The sequence below is a fragment of the Oncorhynchus keta genome, chromosome 16 (assembly GCF_023373465.1).
Source record: "Oncorhynchus keta strain PuntledgeMale-10-30-2019 chromosome 16, Oket_V2, whole genome shotgun sequence".
Lineage (NCBI taxonomy): Eukaryota > Metazoa > Chordata > Actinopteri > Salmoniformes > Salmonidae > Oncorhynchus > Oncorhynchus keta.
Window position 1 is genome coordinate 8,168,548 of NC_068436.1, and position 18,421 is coordinate 8,186,968.

The window sequence follows — 18,421 nt, forward strand, 5'->3', positions numbered from 1 at the left end:
AAAAACCTTCGTCTTCATAACACAACTCTCCTTTCATATTCTACTCACGGTATAAACAGCTTAGTAGCTGTTATTGGTAATGAATATTACAAGGTATAACAAAGTTGTGCTTTTTAATGAACAATTTATTCAGCCACGTCTACATTCATCCATTTGAGCCACTTCCTTCAAAAGTAAAGTTAGTACTGTGGGATATCACGCACAAAAAGCAAAATAAGTGTCAAAGTCAAATAAATTTCACGCATTTCAAAAGTCAAGGTATTGAACAACAAATGACATACAATTGACTTAAATATATTTAAACTAAAATAATAATTTGAGTAAAATGCAAAAAAAAAAAAATCACAAGTTAGGACAAACAACTTAAAAGAGATCAACTGCAAAACCAAAAGTTGGCGATGAATAATAACTAAATCAGTAAAGAACTTTCTACGCAAAGTATTTGACAGTAGATTGAAACTGAACAATAAAGGACACTTTTTTTACATTACATTGAACGACATACCCTGCTAAGGAGATCAATGGGGTGGTTACTGTTGTTGAATACCTTTCTCTATTTACACACACACACACACACACACACACACACACACACACACACACAGATTCACCCCCCCATACAATAAGAAAAATCAGTTCTATGCTTCACACAGTGCTAAGCTGATAGACTGAGCTCCTGCATACATCCAGGCTCCCCAATGACCTGGGACACTGGCAGATCTTTGTGACCTGTGGAATAAGTGAACGGGATACCAACAGTTATATGCTACAGCCAGTGGTGTGCATCATTTCAGCATATGTGATATACTCTGGCAGAGTTTACCAACAGTCTTATGTGGTCTGTCTGTCCAGTCCGGTTCTATGCAGCAGTACTCTGCTCCTCTGGAAAGTCAGCCATGATGTTGTGGACCCAGATGTCTGTCTCCTCCCGAGAAGTGTCCACCAGGTACACTATCATCTTGGAGCATAACGGAAATAAGTCTGTGTTTACATCCAAAATGGTACATGATTCCCTATTGTAGTGCACTGCTTTTGACCAGGGCCCACGGGGGCTCTGGTTGTCTGAAACAGACCCTGGTCAAAAGCAGTGCACTATGTAAGGAATAGGGTGCCATTTCAGAGACAACCAGTGACTGTGCTATCCTTTTTGAAATTAGTTGCTACTGGCTATGTGTATTTTTGTCATTCTCAAATAAATTCAATAAATCAATCACCTTCCTGTCCCAGGGAAGCTCAGCCTCCACCACACACTCCACCTGGGCCACCAAGGGCTTCTTCTCTACGTGGTTCCGGAACACAATGGACGCCGCCTCTGACCACACACACTGCTCCATGCCTGGAGAGGGAAGAGGGTTTATTCGATTTCATTAAATCTTTATTTATCCAGGTTTGTCTGATTTGTCTTTTTTTTGTTTGTGTCTTTTGCAAGAAGTGTTCAAGATAGCAGCAGAGGTTAGAGGTCAACATGATAGAAATCCACTGTTGATAAACTACAAGTCACCAGTCAGACTATTCCAACAGAGAATTGCATGTCCGACACACATTCATTATATGCACAGTATTACCCATTTTCCAGTACTCACCAGCCAGCTGTGCGGTGATTCCCTGGAAGGGCAGCTGTCTGAATGACTCAATGAGGGGCTGAAGCAGGGTGCAGCTAACCAGCTCGTGTTTACCATAGTCCAGCTCGTACACAGACACCAGGCCGCTGGACAGAACCCTATTCACCAGCACACGGTGCCAACTGTGGGCACAGGGAGAGGTCAGAGGTCATACAGACCCCAGGCGGTTGGAGAGAACACCCTTGACCAACAGCGTCAACTACGAGGGAAACAGTCATTTGAAGTTGATATAGTTGCCTCAGCCATGTGAAAACAACACACAACACAAAACCCATAAATCATCTAGGACTAAAAACACGATGAAGTCAACATTGGTATGAAACCAAAACTGTGGAGGCCTCCAAAACCTAATCTGTCCACTCACTTATGGTCCACCTTGGCGGCGTAGACCTCTCCTTTCTGTACATCTCCGGGCCCCGGCGTCTCCTCCCTCTGGTTGTAGTAAAGGACCATCTCTCCCATCAGCACCACCAGCTTGTACAGGTCCTGAGTTTGATTTGACATTTCAAATATACTGAACACAAATTTAAAAACATAACATGCAAGAGTTACAGTTCATATGAGAAAAATCAGTCAATTAAAATAAATTCATTAGGCACTAATCTATGGATTTCGCATGACTAGGAATACAGATATGCATTGATTGGTCACAGATGCCTTAAAAAAAAAAGGGGATCTCAGGGATCACAGTATTTTGTGCATTCAAATGTCCATGGATAAAATGCAATTGTGTTCATTGTCCTTAGCTTCTGCCTGCCCATACAATAACCCCACCATGAGTACTCTGTTCACAACGTTATCAGCAAACCGCTCGCCCCCACACTATGCCATACACGTGGTCTGCTGTTGTGAGGCCGGGTGGACGTACTGCCAAATTCTCTAAAACGACATTTGAGTCAGCTTATGGTAGAGAAACTAAAATTAAATTCTCTGGTAACAGACATTCCTGCAGTCAGTGTGCCAATTGCACGATCCCTCAAAACTTGACACTTCTGTGGCTTTGTGTTGTGACAAAACTGCACCTTTTAGAGCAGCCTTTCATTGTCCCCCTGAACAAGTTGGATCTGTGTAATGATCATGCTGTTTAAATCAGCTTCTCGATATGCCACCTCTGTCAGGTGGACTATCATGGCAAAGGAGAAACGCTCACTAACAGGGATGTAAACAAATTTGTGCACAAAATTTGAGAAGCTTTTTTTTTTTTTAACGTATGCAACATTTCTAGGATCTTATTTCAGCTCATGAAACATGGGACCAACACTTTACATGTTGCATATATATTTTTGTTCAGTGTACATAGTTGCCTCAGCCATGCAGGTTTTTTCTGGATCAAAAAAGTGGCTTAGGTGTTGAGCGTGGCAGGGGGGGGCGTTTTCAGCCTGGCTGACATTTTCTAACATTTGTCCATGGAGTGGAGACATTTTTGCAGTTTTAAAGCTAATTTCCTGCAATTCTATACATTTTGCCATGCAGCTGAGATAAATATTGCAGTTCACTGCAAATTTCATGCAATTATACATATTCTGCCATGGAGCTAAAATATATATTTTTGCTGTTTTAAAGCTAATTACCTGTAATTCTACATTTTTTTTAATGGCTAATATGGTGTTCATTTGGACAAACAAAATAAAATATATACTGCTATATTCATTGTTGTTTTAACTTTCAATTCTCCCTGTTTAGCTTTTATTTAGGGGATTGTCAGTACTCAAAGATTATATCCCCTAAAAAGATATAGCACCATTATGTTTTCTACATACTTCGTGCTTTTAGTCGTCTTAGTTCACACTGAAAGCAATACTTTTTTTACAGTTTGGACTTCGGGCGGCCCTCCCGAGGATTTCATTGGCAGAGAAATCCCTGTCACGCGAGGTCAACAATACAGACTAAAATATACCAACACACGATCTCCAAGAGCAAACAAAATCAATGTCTAAAGACTAAGCTACTCCATTAACCTCTCTTGAGGGGGCAGTATTTTCACATCCGGATGAAAAGCGTGTCCAAAGTAAACTGCCTGTTACTCAGGCCCAGAAGCTAGGATATGCATATAATTGGTAGATTTGGATAGAAAACACTAACATTTCTAAAACTGTTAAAATTATGTCTGAGTATAACAGAACTGATATGGCAGGCGAACCCCTGCCATATCCCCACCGGGTAATCTCTGGTAGTGAAGTGAGTGTGTATCATAGTCCTGTCACTGCTTCACTCCCTGGCTACGCTGATGCTCTTCCTCCACGACAATATCCGTCTCTGTAGTTTTAATTTCGCACTCTGCAATTTCACCGGATGTTGGCCAGGTGGGACGCTACCGTCCCACCTGCCCATAAGAAGTTAACAATTTCTCTGTAGAGTCCCAAATGGCACCCTTTTCCTTACATAGTGTGCTACTTTTGTGCAAATGTAGTGCACCATGTAGGGAATAGGGTGCCATTTGGGATGCACCAGCCCTTGACAGCTCTCTTGAACTGGTTACCTGCCAAGGCTGCAGCACAAAGTGTCCCGGGTGACAGGCCACAGACACGTAGACGTCCATGTTCTGGCCCGCCTGGGGAAGCTCCAAGAGAGGGGGCAGCACCAGCTGCTTCTGTCCCCAAGCGGAGGTGACCAAAGTGGGGTTTGACATGTCCCCGGCACCATCCAGAGGGCTGGGGGTGTTGGTGGAGACAGGGATAAGGCTGCAGGCTGGGCTGTCGAGGGTAAGCGGATCCACCATGTTGGCGACCACGGTGTCGAGGAAACTGAGGGTAGGTAGGCCGTCCTTCTGGGGTCCGGGTTGCTTCCATAGGTCAGAGGTGGCCATCTGGTGGTTAACACTGTTGGTGACATCCTGGGAGCCCTTAGAGGTAAACAGGTAGATGTGCACCAGCTTGTCATCGTCCAGCGTTGAGATCTATAGAAAAGGAGAGGGTTGAAAATTGCTTGGACATGGACATGACATAGGAGAATCAATAACATTCCATTCTAAAGTTCAGCTTGGAGAGGTACAGTGCAAAGGAGAGTTAGAAAGCTTGAAGATCTAACAGTACAGAAGGAAAATCAATCCTTCCTTTTATGAAGCTTTTTCCTTTACAAACTGCTTTTATATATATATATATATATATATATATATATATATATATAGGTGAAGAGAGGGTTAAAAATCAGTCCAAGTTAGAGGCTTTCATGTAAAAAAATATATATATATGATTCACAAGTTCGACACTCCAGTGTGCCTACTTTCAGTTTGTGGCTTCTGGAAGCTGATGAAAGCTATGCTAATGAGGACAACTCTGTGGCCCAATTCTTCCATTGCGCCAGCTGTGGATCACACCTGCTTCTAATGTCTAATCAACTCTTGTCTGTCTATGCGTCACTTTTTTCAAGCATTATATATTGCTGCTCGAGGCAAATTCAATAGTTCTTTGTCTAAAAATGTGCCGACTGCAGTTTCCTCCCAAAATACATTCTGAACATTCTGTTCAGTTAGCTGTTACCACACCTGCAGTACAAAAACGGTTGATACAGAGCACTCGGGGAAGTATTCAGACCGCTTCACTTTCTCCACATTTTGTTACATTACAGCCTTATTCTAAAATGGATTAAATAGTAACGTTTTTTCCCTCAATCTACACACAATACCCCATAATGACAAATCAAAAACAGGTTTTTAGAAATAGAATAGAAGAGTGGCTTCTGTCTGGCCACTTTACGAAAAAGGCCTGATTGATGGAGTACTGCAGAGATGGTTGTCCTTCTGGTTCTCCAATCTCCACAGAGAAACTCTAGAGCTCTGTCAGAGTGACCATCTGATTCTTGGTCACCTCCCTGACCAAGGCCCTTCTCCCCCAATTGCTCAGTTTGGCTGGGCGGACAGATCTAGGAAGAGTCTAGGTGGTTCCAAACTTCTTCCATTTAAGGATGATGGAGGCCACTGTGTTCTTCGGGACCTTCAATGCCTCAGCACAATCCCGTCTCGGAGCGCTACGGACAATTCCTTCAACCTCATGCTTCGTTATTGTTGTTATGCACAGTCAACTGTGGGACCTTATATAGACAGGTATGTGCCTTTACCAATCATGTCCAATCAATTGAATTTACCACAGGTGGACTCCAATCAAGTTGTAGAAACATGTCAAGGATGATCAATGGAAACGGGATGCACCTGAACTCAATTTCAAGTCTTATAGCAAAGGGTCTGAATACTTATATAAATAAGGTAAGTATTTTTTAAATAAATTTGAACGCAAAAAAAACAAACTGTTTTCAGTTTATCATTATGGGATAGTGTGTGTAGATTGATGAGGGGAAGAAACAATTTCATCAATTTTTGAATAAGGCTGTAATGTAACAAAATGTGGACAAAGTCAAGGGATCTGAATACTTTAATTGGATCTGTGTGTGTGATTGACGTACCTTCATGCTACAGTCCATAGAGTTGAGTACAGCACCTCTAAGCCAGAGAACAGCCTCAGGAGTCCAGACCCCCACCTCCAGCTCTACCAGACAACACTTGATCGCCTTGGAAGAAAGTAGTATACTTTAATATCCCATAGGGACATTTACTTGCGACAATGTAAAGGAACGCATGGTGTACAGATAACCTATTGCAAACTGTACATCAGACAACAGGAGAGAACACAAGGGATCAATCATCAATAAAGCCAGGGGTCTTTCCGTCCGACCTGTGGTGGGATGACCATGAGCTCGTGGAGGAACGAGGGAGGGATCTCTCTCAGCTCTATGACCTCTACAGAGGCTGGGACTCCCAGGTCCACAAATTTGATATCAAGCACTCTGCTACCATGGAGGTTGGTGATCTGACAGGGATACAGACATACTGTTTGGTTAAAGCAAGCACAGCGCAAAATATAACAGAACAGAGAATTGGTTTGTAACGCATTAGATTTCACTATTCATTTATTTTGCGGTGAAAATATGTATTGTCAGAGAACATCCCTTTGGGATAAGTGTTCCTTCCATGTCCCCAAGTCTTCCCCATGTAGTTTATTCTCTAGTCTCCTACCTCTACTCTGGACCACCTTCCTTTGTACCGGGCCAGGCAGCACTTCCCACAGAACGGAGTGGACACCAGAGACTCTGACGTCACCTGGCAAAGAGACGATGAACAACATATTGTACATCCCATAACATTATTAGGCTATATGTGTAACAGCAATTTGCCCCCCCCCCCCGCAAAAAAGAAAACAGGATGGTGTAACTATCCCAACTATCTTCGTGTACCTGGGTTATGAAGAAGGCCTCGATCTTATCCAGGATCTCATTGAGCTTGACCCGACCTCGGGAGGGCAGCTGGCAGAAGATGGTTCCGTCAGAACAAACGTTGGTCACAGACACATTCATATAGGTACTGTTGACCTGGAGGAGAAACCAGACACATTCATATAAACTCAGCAAAAAAAAGAAAAGAAATGTCCCTTTTTCAGGACCTTGTCTTTCAAAGATAATTCATAAAACTTCACAGATCTTCATTGTAAAGGGTTTATTTCCCATGCTTGTTCAATGAACCATAAACAAATCATGAACATGCACCTGTGGAACAGTCATTAAGACACCAACAGTTTACAGACGGTACAGACGGCAATTAATGTCACAGTTATAAAAACTTCAAACACTAAGAGGCCTTTCTACTAACACCAAAAGAAAGAAGCCCAGGGTCCCTGCTCATCTGCGTGAACATGCCTTATGCATGCTGCAAGGAGGCATGAGGACTGCAGATGTGGCCGTCTAAGACAGCGCTACTTGGAGACAGGACGGACAGTTGATCGTCCTCGCAGTGGCAGACCACGTGTAACAACACCTGCACAGGATCGGTACATTCGAACATCACACCTGCAGGACAGGTACAGGGTGGCGACAACAACTGCCCGAGTTACACCAGGAATGCACATTCCCTCCATCAGTGCTCAGACTGTCCGCAATAGGCTGGGAGAGGCTGGACTGAGGGCTTGTAGGCCTGTTGTAAGGCAAGACCTCACCGGCAACGTCACCTATGGGCACAAACCCACCGTCGCTGGACGGTGGGCTCTTCTCTGACGAGTCGCGGTTTTGTCTCACGAGGGGTGATGGTCGGATTCATGTTTATCGTCAAAGGAATGAGCATTACACCGAGGCCTGTACTCTGGAGCAGGATCGATTTGGAGGTGGAGGGTCCGTCACGGTCTGGGGCGGTGTGTCATTGCAGGCAATTTCAATGCTGTGTGTTACAGGGAAGACATCCTCCTCCCTCATGTGGTACCCTTCCTGCAGGCTCATCCTGACATGACCCTCCAGCATGGCAATGCCACCAGCCGTACTGCTCGTTCTGTGCGTGATTTCTTGCAAGACAGGAATGTCAGTGTTCTGCCATGGCCAGCGAATAGCCCGGATCTCAATCCCATTGAGCACGTCTGGGACCTGTTGGATCGGAGGGTGAGGGCTATGACCACCCCCCCCCCAGAAATGTCTGGGAACTTGCAGGTGCCTTGGTGGAAGAGTTTTGTAACATCTCACAACGAACTGGCAAATCTGGTGCAGTCCATGAGGAGATGCATTGCAATACTTAATGCAGCTGGTGGCCACACCATATACTGATTGTTACTTTTGATTTTGACCCCCCCTCAGTTTATGTCTCAGTTGTTGAATCTTATCTTCATACAAATATTTACACGTTAAGTTTGCTGAAAATAAACAGTTGACAGTGAGGACTTTTATTTTTTTGCCGAGTTTAGGTGCTGTTGACCTGGAGGAGAAACCAGACACATTCAAACTCCATACTTAAGAAATAAGGGATAACATGGCACTACATATTCATGAACGCCTAACTGAGAATAAACCCTCATTACAGTGAGATTGAGGTAGATTACTTAACACGGTAAGAGAAAACAGGATGGGAACGCATGCATTTCAGATGGATGAAGGACAGAACACAATATTGCATGTGCTACCTACTGCCGGTGTGCCATAGAACAAGGCCATTAACCTGGAAATGTGCTCCAGTCCAAGGCTGACCCTGTGCTGCTCCCAGCATGCTGTCTGCACGTCCTTTCCATGCAAATTGATCAAATGTGCATTGAAAGGAAAAATGGATACTCTAGAAAACCTATAACAACCTGTAAAGGGTTCTCCATGGCCTTGTCCTGCAGAGCCTTGAGGCAGACAACGTTGATGTTGACCTCATCATCGTGCGACGTGTCGTAGAGCACCACCTGGGGCGGGTCAGCGTCGTGCTGCAGCAGCTCCACAAGGAGGATCTTACCTACAGCCAGGGACTCCAGGGTTTGCAGCACAGACAGCTCCGAGCTGAACTGCTCCAGACCTACACGCAGAGAGGGAGACGCAGAGAGGGAGAAAGATGGTGACAGCAGCGTGAGGGAGAGAGAGAAAAGAGAGCGAGAAAGATGGGAGAGAAAGAGATGGAAAAAGAGCGAGCGATTAAAATGAACCTGTTGACCCATATTACATCCCCGAGGTACTTAGATTTGAGAGGATCCCTAAAGGACAAAGAAAGCAGATTAAACACACCAGAACGTGGAATACCACTAACTGTAGTGACGTGTAAATAAACATTACATTTAGTTAACTGCTTGTATTCTCTCTCCATCACACAAACTAATTATTTTCATGGACACACTGTAGTTGCGATGCTCAGAAGAGACGGGAAATGGGAGTTGAACTTGGTTACCAGCTAGTGTACAGGTAGTCGCCTGGAAGGGCAGCTTGAGGAAGTCTTTCTGCAGCTCCAGTAGTTTGGTTCTACTGAGGACCTCAGAGAAGCCATGGTCCACGTAGTACACCTGTAGAGCAACAACAACAGTTTGGTTATAAACAGGGCCTTTAACTTTCTGTGGATTGAAAACATTCTAGGTACAGTCTTCTAGTAGTACACCTACACGGCTGGTTACTGAGAAAACAGGATGTTTAAGTTGTCCACTTAAAACACCTGAGGGGCGACAAATCTGGTTAAACACAGGGCCATGTAGGTGATGTGGACTGGACACCTGTAACTAAGTCTAGCATAGGAAGGGCCAATAAAACGTCCTCATTATTTCCTGCTTCCCATGATTATTATTTTTCACACTATACTTTAACTTCTCTAGGGTAGGGGGCAGCATTTGGAATTTTGGATGAAAAGCATGCACAAATTAAAACTTCCTTCTACTCGGGCCCAGAAGATAGGATATGCATATAATTAGTATATTTGGATAGAAAACTCTAAAGTTTCCAAAACTGTTAAAATAATGTGAGTATAACAGAACTGATTTGGCAGGCGAAAACCTGAGAAAAATCCATTCAGGAAGTAGGATTTTTTTGTTTTTGTTGTTTTCTAATCAATACCATTACAGTATCCATTGACTTAGGACTCAAATTGCAGTTCCTATGCCTTCCACTAGATGTCCACAGTCTTTAGAAATTGTTTCAGGCTTGTATTCTGAAAAATGAGGGAGAAAGAGCAGTCTCAATGAGTGGACCCTGCCGTGTCACAGAGCTTTTTCATGCGACCGAGAGAGTGCCTTTCTTGTTTACCTTTTATATTGACGACGTTATTGTTCGGTTGAAATATTATCGATTATTTAGTCTAAAAACAACCTGAGGATTGAATATAAACATCATTTGACATGTTTCTATGAACTTTACGGATACAATTTGGATTTTTTTGTCTGCTTGTTGTGACTGCGTTTGAGCCTGTGGATTACTGAAGAAAAAGCGAGCAAAACTGAGGTTTTCGGATATAAAGAGACTTTATCGAACAAAAGGAACATTTATTGAATAAATGAATGTCTTCTGAGTGCAAACATATGAAGATCATCAAAGGTAAGTGATTAATTTTCTCTTTCTGACTTGTGTAACTTCTACTTGGTTGGTTACCGTTTTGTAATGATTTGTCTGCTGGGCTATGTTCTCAAATAATTGTAAGGTATGCTTTCGCCGTAAAGCATTTTTTAAATCTGACAGAGTGGTTGGATTCACAAGAAGTTAATCTTTAAACCTAATAGTTGTATCTTTTCTGAATTTTTATAATGAGTATTTCTGTATTTGAATTTGGTGATTTGCAATCTCACTGGATGTTGGCCAGGTGGAACGCTAGCATCCCACATACCCTAGAGGTTAAAATCCAACTAAAGAGTTGGCAGAAAAGTATCCTCGTGAGGCCCTTCTAACCCATTACCACACACTTCTCTTTCTACTGCATTTTAATTTATTATTTTACCTTTATTTAACTAGGCAAGTCAGTGAAGAACAAATTATTATTTTCAATGACGGCCTAGGAACAGTGAGTTAACTGCCTTGTTCAGGGGCAGAACAACAGATTTGTACCTTGTCAGCTCGGGGATTCGATCTTGCAACCTTTCGGTTACTAGTCCAACGCTCTAACCACTAGGCCAATGTTTGTTCAACTTTTCACCACCTAATCGTGTTTTTGGCTCAGTTCCCTGCAGCGCTTCACAAACCTATAGGGGAGATTCCCTAGATACCGGTTAAGCCTAGTCCTGGACTAAACAGAACTTTCAATGGAGATTCTCCATTGAGCTTGCCTCTCCAAGACTATCCTTACCTTGACTTTGTCGGTCATGACCTCACAGACCTGGGCCCTGACGACCTCCTCGCCCCCCTCCACTTTGACGGCCGCCAGTTCGCCAGCTGAGGGGAAGGGGAGGAGCCTCTGAGCGCTGAGCTGGCTGTAGACTGTACTCATGGATTCCTCCATTGTCTCCAGGGCCTGAGAGTAGCCCTCACCTATGTACCTGAGTAAGAAGAGGAAAATTCCCAACATTTTCTGAAATTGTTCAGGTTTTTCTGAAATCCAGGTTGGAGGATTTCCAGAAGCAACAGGAAATATTGCAGGGGAGGGAATCTTCTAAACAGGAAATTAGAGGCTTTAGGCTGCAAAATGCCCTGAAAAGTTAATGAAATGCCCTCGAAATTGCGGTGTCAAAGACACAAAATAATTAGTAAAATGACCAAAGAAATAAGCTACCTGAGGATGACCTGGTCGGTGCTTCTTGCCTCCACCACCAGCACTGAGGGGAACTCCTCCTTGGGGAGCAGCAGAGGAGGAACCATGGGGGTGCTGTTGAGCTTATAACCCGACGGAGAAGATGGGGTGCTGCTCACCTGCATGTCCAAACAACACACCTTAATACAGTTGTGCCAATGTGTTCTCTACCAGTTTCTTCTACTGGACCCGGCTCATGTTATTTGGGAGGGAATCAATTTCAAGAGTCGATTCTCGACTCGAGGAATCTGAAATAACTAATATGATCTCCTGAATAAACGATGAATAAATTAAATAACATTTCTGGAGTGGAACAGGCAGCCCTACCTTGGCCTTGTACTCGGTGGTGGGGCCGTAGAGGATGGCCTTCATCTTGTTGTCAGCCATGGGGTACTCCACGGTGCAGATGTCTAGTAAGAGAGACAGGTTGGACAGGATGTCCTCTGGGAAGGGGACCTTGAAGGTCTCCTGGTAGAGCTTGGGGAGGGCGTGGGCCCACAGGCCGTGGCTGTATTTAGACAGCAGCTCCTTCAGTCTGAGGCACGCCTCCGCAGGGATGCTCACCGCTGTAGGGGAGAGGGGGATTGGGGTGGTGGGGGTAGGGGAGGCCATCCGTGTGGGGGAGGTGAGGAAGGGAGGAGTAGGGGAGGTGGGGGTGAGGGAGGGGGAAGTAGGGGAGGTGGGGGTAGTTGTTCGCTTCCATGAGGGCGAGGTGGAAGTAGGGGAGGGTCTCCACAAATTACAGGTGGGCGTAGGGAGTAGGTGGGAAGGAGAGGGATTCCACAAGGTAGAGGGGGCAGTTGGAGAGGTGGAGGTATGGGTCAGGGAGTGCTTCCACGAGGGGGCCGGTGGAGTGGGCAAGGTCTGACTCTGGTTCAAGGAGGGGTTCCTCAGTGAGAAAAATAGAGGGGCCAGTTTCACTGGGTTGGCTGGTTTTACTGTATAAGGAGCCGTTGGGGGTTTGACTGGTGAGAGAGCAAGGCTGGGGGGTTTGGACTGAGGGGGGTACACCAGCCTATCTGCTCGATTGGTACTAACAGGCTTCTCAACCTGAAACACAAAGTGTCAATCGATGCATCAAAGTGCATTTTTAAAGTACATAAAACACTACAGTAAAACAGTGTGACTATCTAATGTTCTGTAAATCTGTGGGGGGGAGAAAGAAAGTGTTAACTATTCTATAATCTCAAAACATTTCCTTTTGTTGCTGATAGAAGGGAAACAAAGATAATATGATTTTCCACTAGATACTTACTAAGCAGATGTGTGTCCAGTTCTCCATGTCTATGACTGCTTGGCCAGGTAGGTCCTGTTTGTGCATGTCCCGGTACACAGAGGGCAGCTTGGAGAGCCACAGACCACTGCAGTACTTCTTCAGCACCTCAGAGATCCGATTCTGCACAACCTGGGGGTTGTAGTCTCCCGGCTGAAGGGCTTTGGGCGTCGGACGAGGGACATTACTGATGGTAATGGAGAGAGCTGGGAAACTGGAGAGAGCTGGGAAATAGGATGAAACGATGGCATGTTATTAATACATAGTATACCAGCCACAGTCATGTTCAGTAAGGTGAAAACGGTTTCAAAAGTTTTGTACAGTAACACTACCACCACTAAAGTGTTCAGAGGACACTAACCAGATGCCCTCCAGGGGGAGACATAGCATACACTTCCTATGAGAAATATTCTTAGTCTGGGATTTCAGACAAAATCTCCACTATGAATCTGCTGTCATGCAATTAGCCAAATCTCCAACTGGAGAAAGATGGGTCCCACTTGAGACTTACCAGGAGCTTTTTGGGTGGTATTCGAAATGTGATGGTTGACTTGTTTCACCAGTCTAAAAGAAAATATACATTTCTTGACTGGTCTGAAGAATGATAGAGGGATAGTAACATCTGGTGGTATTATTTGAATACAGAGAAGACATTTGTCAATAACATTAAATAAAATTACATTGAATACGGTATAACGTCACAAACCACCTACACCTTACACATTGGTGTGTGTTAATGCCCTCCACACCTCTCATACTAAAGCATGTGTTCCTTCCACTCACCTCTCACTCGGTTTCACCTGAGTGATGGGCTCCCTGTTCTGACTCTGCGGTGCCGGAGCAGGGGGGTTGGCCCGCTCGTCATGCTGGCTGTACATCTTCCTGATGTCTCCCCCAGCACTGAAGCCTCCACAGATGTTGTAGCTCCGCGGCCGTGAGGGTCCCATGGAGGAGTACGGCTGGCTCCAGCCAGAGCGCACTGGAGCACGGTCGGGCTGACGCAGGGACGTCCGAGGCTTCTCTGGAGACGAGGGGAGAGATGGAAGAGGTAGATGTCAGTGATGAGAGCATCCTTGCTTCACTTTTTCACTCACTGATTTTATTCATATGTGCAAAGAATCAGGAGTGAGAGGAATATCATTTTTTGTCGCCCTTATACTTAGCTTTTTGTTGAAATTCAAGTTCTCAAAGGAATAGTAAACTGGGCCATCAAGGAAAAGACATTCAGAAAAGAGCCATTCTCAGATGACGGAGACTGGGACACAGACAGACGAGACCTACCATAGAACACAAAATTTGAAGCCAATTTCGACCTCATCCGACAGTTCAGCATCTGGGATCTGCCAGGTGCCCTCTTGCTGGACTTCTGACGGGCGACCAGCTGAGCGATGTGGGCCGTTTCTTGACAGACTGCAGCGAAGCACATTATCTACAGGAGAAATATGGAGAGTACAAGCTCATACAAAGTGACACATATTGGCTTAAAACCTAAATCTGACTAACTCAACTCTCCTCAAACTCCAAATATGTCCTTCCTCCTGAAATGTGCACATCTTCACTTCCCTTCATAGATTTAAAAGGAAAGTGGCCAATAGAAAAGGAACCGGCTGGTGTAAGGGATATGCTGCTTGCTCCTGCGGGGCACAGGTAGATTTCACACCTAGTCGGCTCAGCATTCAAATCAGCAACCTTTCGGTTACTGGCCCAGTACTTTTTATCACTAGGCTACCATCCCCCTCGTTTATTGGGATGTAGGCCTTACCTCCCCCATGCGATTCTCCATCCTGACCACGGAGGGGATACTGCGGAGGAAGCACTCCAGTGAAGGGTAACCCAGCTTTCGGTCAGGGATGAACTCCCCCGTCAGCGACCTGTATTCCCCCTGCAGCCGCGTGATGGACACTCCATTCTTGTTGGCCTGGAGGACAGCCCGGAGCATCTTCTTCATCAGATCGTCAGACATCCTGACACCTGGTCAGGAAGATAATGAAGGCCGCTGTCAGTGTCAACACAAAATTAGTCCCGTTAACTACTTTGTATTGCAGCGCCATTTTGTTCCTTCTTAAATACAAATAAACAAATGGAGCCAACTTCAATTATGACTAGAATGAATGTCCAATCATTGCGCTAGATAATCAAGACAGTTATGTTCTACAGTCATCAAACACACAATTATACACACTTACCAAGTCCTCAACTACTGAGACATGTGCTAGCCAACTTAAATACTTGAGCTGCGGATATGTAGCTAAGTTACCGTTGCCTAGAAATAACAAACTCAATAACTAGCTAGCTATACGGTTGCCCACTTAGGCTACAGCTTCCCAGTGTTTGTTGTTAGCCAACTAAACAAAAGTAGCGATTGCAGCAGAGATGTTTAGAAAGGTTACAAAAGTTTGCTTTGATTGTAGGTTGAACTGGATGAATAACGTTAGTGTGGCACTTGTCATGGGAGGCCGTCGATCTTTGGGCGGTCAAACATGTTTTTCAAAGTAACTTTTCCTATAAACATCCAATGTCAGTCCTTACACTATAATACTGTCTACGAATATGCTATCCAGCCTTAGCGTTGTTGGCGAAAACATGATAGCTAGCCAAAGTCTGCTAGCGTTAACTAGAAGTTCTTGTAACGAAATTACCCAGGCTTCAAACTAACGTTAGCTACATGGCTATTATTAACAGTCCAAGGACGTATAATACGTTGTATTTCATATTGGCTGGTTAGCCATACTGATTACCTGGGACTGTTATTAGCTTCAATCAAGGAACAAACTTTGCTGAGTCACTGTCTCCCCAGAACTGTTCTCAAATGAACGTTCGCCCGCGGGGCGCCCACGTGTCCTCAAGTTCAGATGGTCAAATGTAATAATTATCGGGAATCACGGCAGGTTTTAGTAAATATGTGATTTATTTTATTGTAAGACATTTACACAAATGTAATTATTTATTTTCAAGTCAAAGACACTCAATTACAATCATTGATGCAACCGATATACAGTACGCGTGGCATACTTTAGCTGCTGGAAGTAGTTTGGGGGTGCAGATTTGTTTTTGCATGTGCTGAGGACTTCTAACTCAGTCTGCTAATACATGACTAGTAAAGGCCCAGCGTACTACTTTTGTGATGTTATTTTTTTTTCTTTTTTTAAAACTATGTGGAAACTGAAATGGTCTATTCATTCCTTTTCGAAGAGACTCTTATCCAGAGCAACGTACATTGTCATACTGGTTCCCCATGGGATTCAAACCCACAACCCAGCGGCATGCTCTACCAACTGAGCCACATTATCACAAACCACTTGATGTCTCAACGTACTCAATTACTTTGTTTTTCTTCATGGTGATGGAAAGTCTACAGGTACAAACCAAGATGATTATTATCCATATATATTTTTTTTATGTAATGTTTATTTCACTAGGCAAGTCAGTTAAGAACAAATTCTTATTTACAATGACAGCCGACACCGGCCAAACCAGGCCAATTGTGCACTGCTCTACTCCCAATCACAGCCGGTTGTGTTACAGCCTGGAATCGAACCAGGGTGTCTGTAATGACGCCTCAAGCATTGAGATGCAGTGCATTAGATCGTTGCGCTACTTTGCATGACCAGCCTATGTACAATACAGCAATGTACATTTACCTTAAGTGGTTTTTAAGGATGGTAAATTAATACTGCATAAAAAGGGGTTGTTTTCCATGTCATTTGATCAATAAAAATATTTAGTTTGATGTGGATGTTTTGTGTCTTTGCCCATAACTTTGCACCTTTAATGTGAGGACATGGTTTTGTTCTTTCTGTATCCCATTAGAATGACTATTGAATCCTGCAAGATACTGTTCATAATTATACAACTAGCTTTTTTGCCAAAGCAGAGGTGCTGAAACATTTTTTTTTTTGCTTGAGCTACAGACATCTATATTAGTCTGCTAATACTAGTAAAGGCCCAGTGCACTACTTTGTGAGAAGAAAACATAATTTAAAAAAATACCTTTTTAAAATGTGTATGCAGTACCAGTGAAAAGTTTGGATACACCTCCTCATTCAAGGGGTTTTCTTTATTTTTACTATGTTCTACATTGTAGAATAATAGTTAAGACATCAAAACTATGAAGTAACACATATGGAATCATTTACAAACTAAAAAAATGTTAAACAAATAAAAATATATTTTATATTTGAAATTCTTCAAGGAAGCCACCCTTTGCCTTGACAGCTTTTCACACTCGTAGCATTCTCTCAAACAGCTTCACCTGGAATGCTTTTCCAACAGTCTTGAAGGAGTTCCCACATATGCTGAGCACTTGTTGGCTGCTACTCCTTCACTCTGCGGTCTAACTCATCCCAAACCATTTCAATTGGGTTGAGGTCGGGTGATTGTGGAGGCCAGGTCATCTGATGCAGCACTCCATCACTCTCCTCCTTAGTCAAATACCCCTTACACAGCCTGGAGGTGTTTTGGGTCATTGTCCTGCTGAAAAACAAATGATAGTCCCACTATGCGCAAACCAGATGGGATGGCGTATTGCTGCAGAATACTGTGGTAGCCATGCTGGTAGGTGTGCCTTGAATTCTAAATAAATCACAGACAGTGTCACCAGCAAAGCACCATCACACCTCCTCCTCCATGCTTCACAGTGGAAACCACACATGCATTGATCATCCGTTCACCTACTCTGCATCTCACAAAGACACAGCTTTTGGAACCAAAAATCTAAAATCTGGACTCATCAGACCAAAGAACAGATTTCCATCGGTCTAATATCTATTGCTTGTGTTTCTGGCCCAATCAAGTATCTTCTTATTATTGATGTCCTTTAGAAGTGGTTTCTTTGCAGCAATTTGACCATGAAGGCCGGATTCAGGCAGTCTCCTCTGAACAGTTGATGTTGAGATGTGTCTGTTACTTGATCTCTGTCAAGCATTTATTTTGGCTGCAATTTCTGAGGCTAGTAACTCCAATTAACTTATCCTCTGCAGCAGAAGTAATTCTGGGCCTTCCATTTCTGTAGAGGTCCTCAGGAGAGCCAGTTTCATCATAGCGCTTGATGGTTTTTGCGACTGCACTTAATGAAACTTGTTCTTGAAATGTTCCACATTGACTGACCGTCATGTCCTGAAGTAATGATGAACTGTCATTTCTCTTTGCATATTTGAGCTGTTCTTGCCATAATATGGATTTGGACTTTTACCAAATAGGGTTATCTTCTGTGTACCAACCCTACCTTGCCAAAACACAACTGATTGGCTCAAACGCATTAAGGAATGAAATTCCACAAATTAACTTTTAACACAGTACACCTGTTAATTGTAACGCATTCCAGGTGACTACCTCATGAAGCTGGTTGAGCGAATGCCAAGAGTGTGCAAAGCTGTCATCAAGGCAAAGGGTGGCTATTTTGAAGAATCTCAAATATAAATATATTTTGATTTGTTTAATTAAGACTTTTTTGATTACTACATGATTCCATGTGTTATTTCATAGTTTTGATGTCTTCACTATTATTCTACAATGTAGAAAATAGTAAAACATTACGAAAAACCCTTA

At 43.6% G+C, this 18,421-nt stretch overlaps 1 protein-coding gene across 4 annotated transcripts; it reads right to left on the reverse strand.

Annotated features, from left to right (window-relative positions):
* Positions 1-104: 104 nt before the first annotated feature.
* On the reverse strand, positions 105-15,758 carry LOC118395469 (tudor domain-containing protein 7A-like). Of its 4 annotated transcripts, XM_052464668.1 has the most exons (21): positions 15,613-15,758; positions 14,637-14,845; positions 14,156-14,303; positions 13,658-13,895; positions 13,386-13,438; positions 12,857-13,098; positions 11,929-12,651; positions 11,584-11,720; positions 11,161-11,350; positions 9,289-9,400; positions 8,717-8,922; positions 6,849-6,983; positions 6,631-6,714; positions 6,290-6,424; positions 6,021-6,125; positions 4,102-4,518; positions 1,987-2,108; positions 1,584-1,744; positions 1,215-1,336; positions 824-958; positions 105-729 (listed from the first exon to the last, which is right to left on the reverse strand). In XM_052464668.1, the coding sequence occupies exons 2-20, from the start codon at positions 14,835-14,837 to the stop codon at positions 860-862; spliced, it is 3,630 nt and encodes a 1,209-aa protein (XP_052320628.1). In that variant the 5' UTR covers positions 14,838-14,845; positions 15,613-15,758; the 3' UTR covers positions 105-729; positions 824-859. The 4 variants fall into 4 exon arrangements, with proteins under 4 accessions (XP_052320628.1, XP_035645179.2, XP_052320627.1 ...); XM_035789286.2 differs by having other exon boundaries at positions 105-958; XM_052464667.1 differs by having other exon boundaries at positions 105-958; positions 14,637-14,870; positions 15,613-15,716.
* Positions 15,759-18,421: the final 2,663 nt, after the last annotated feature.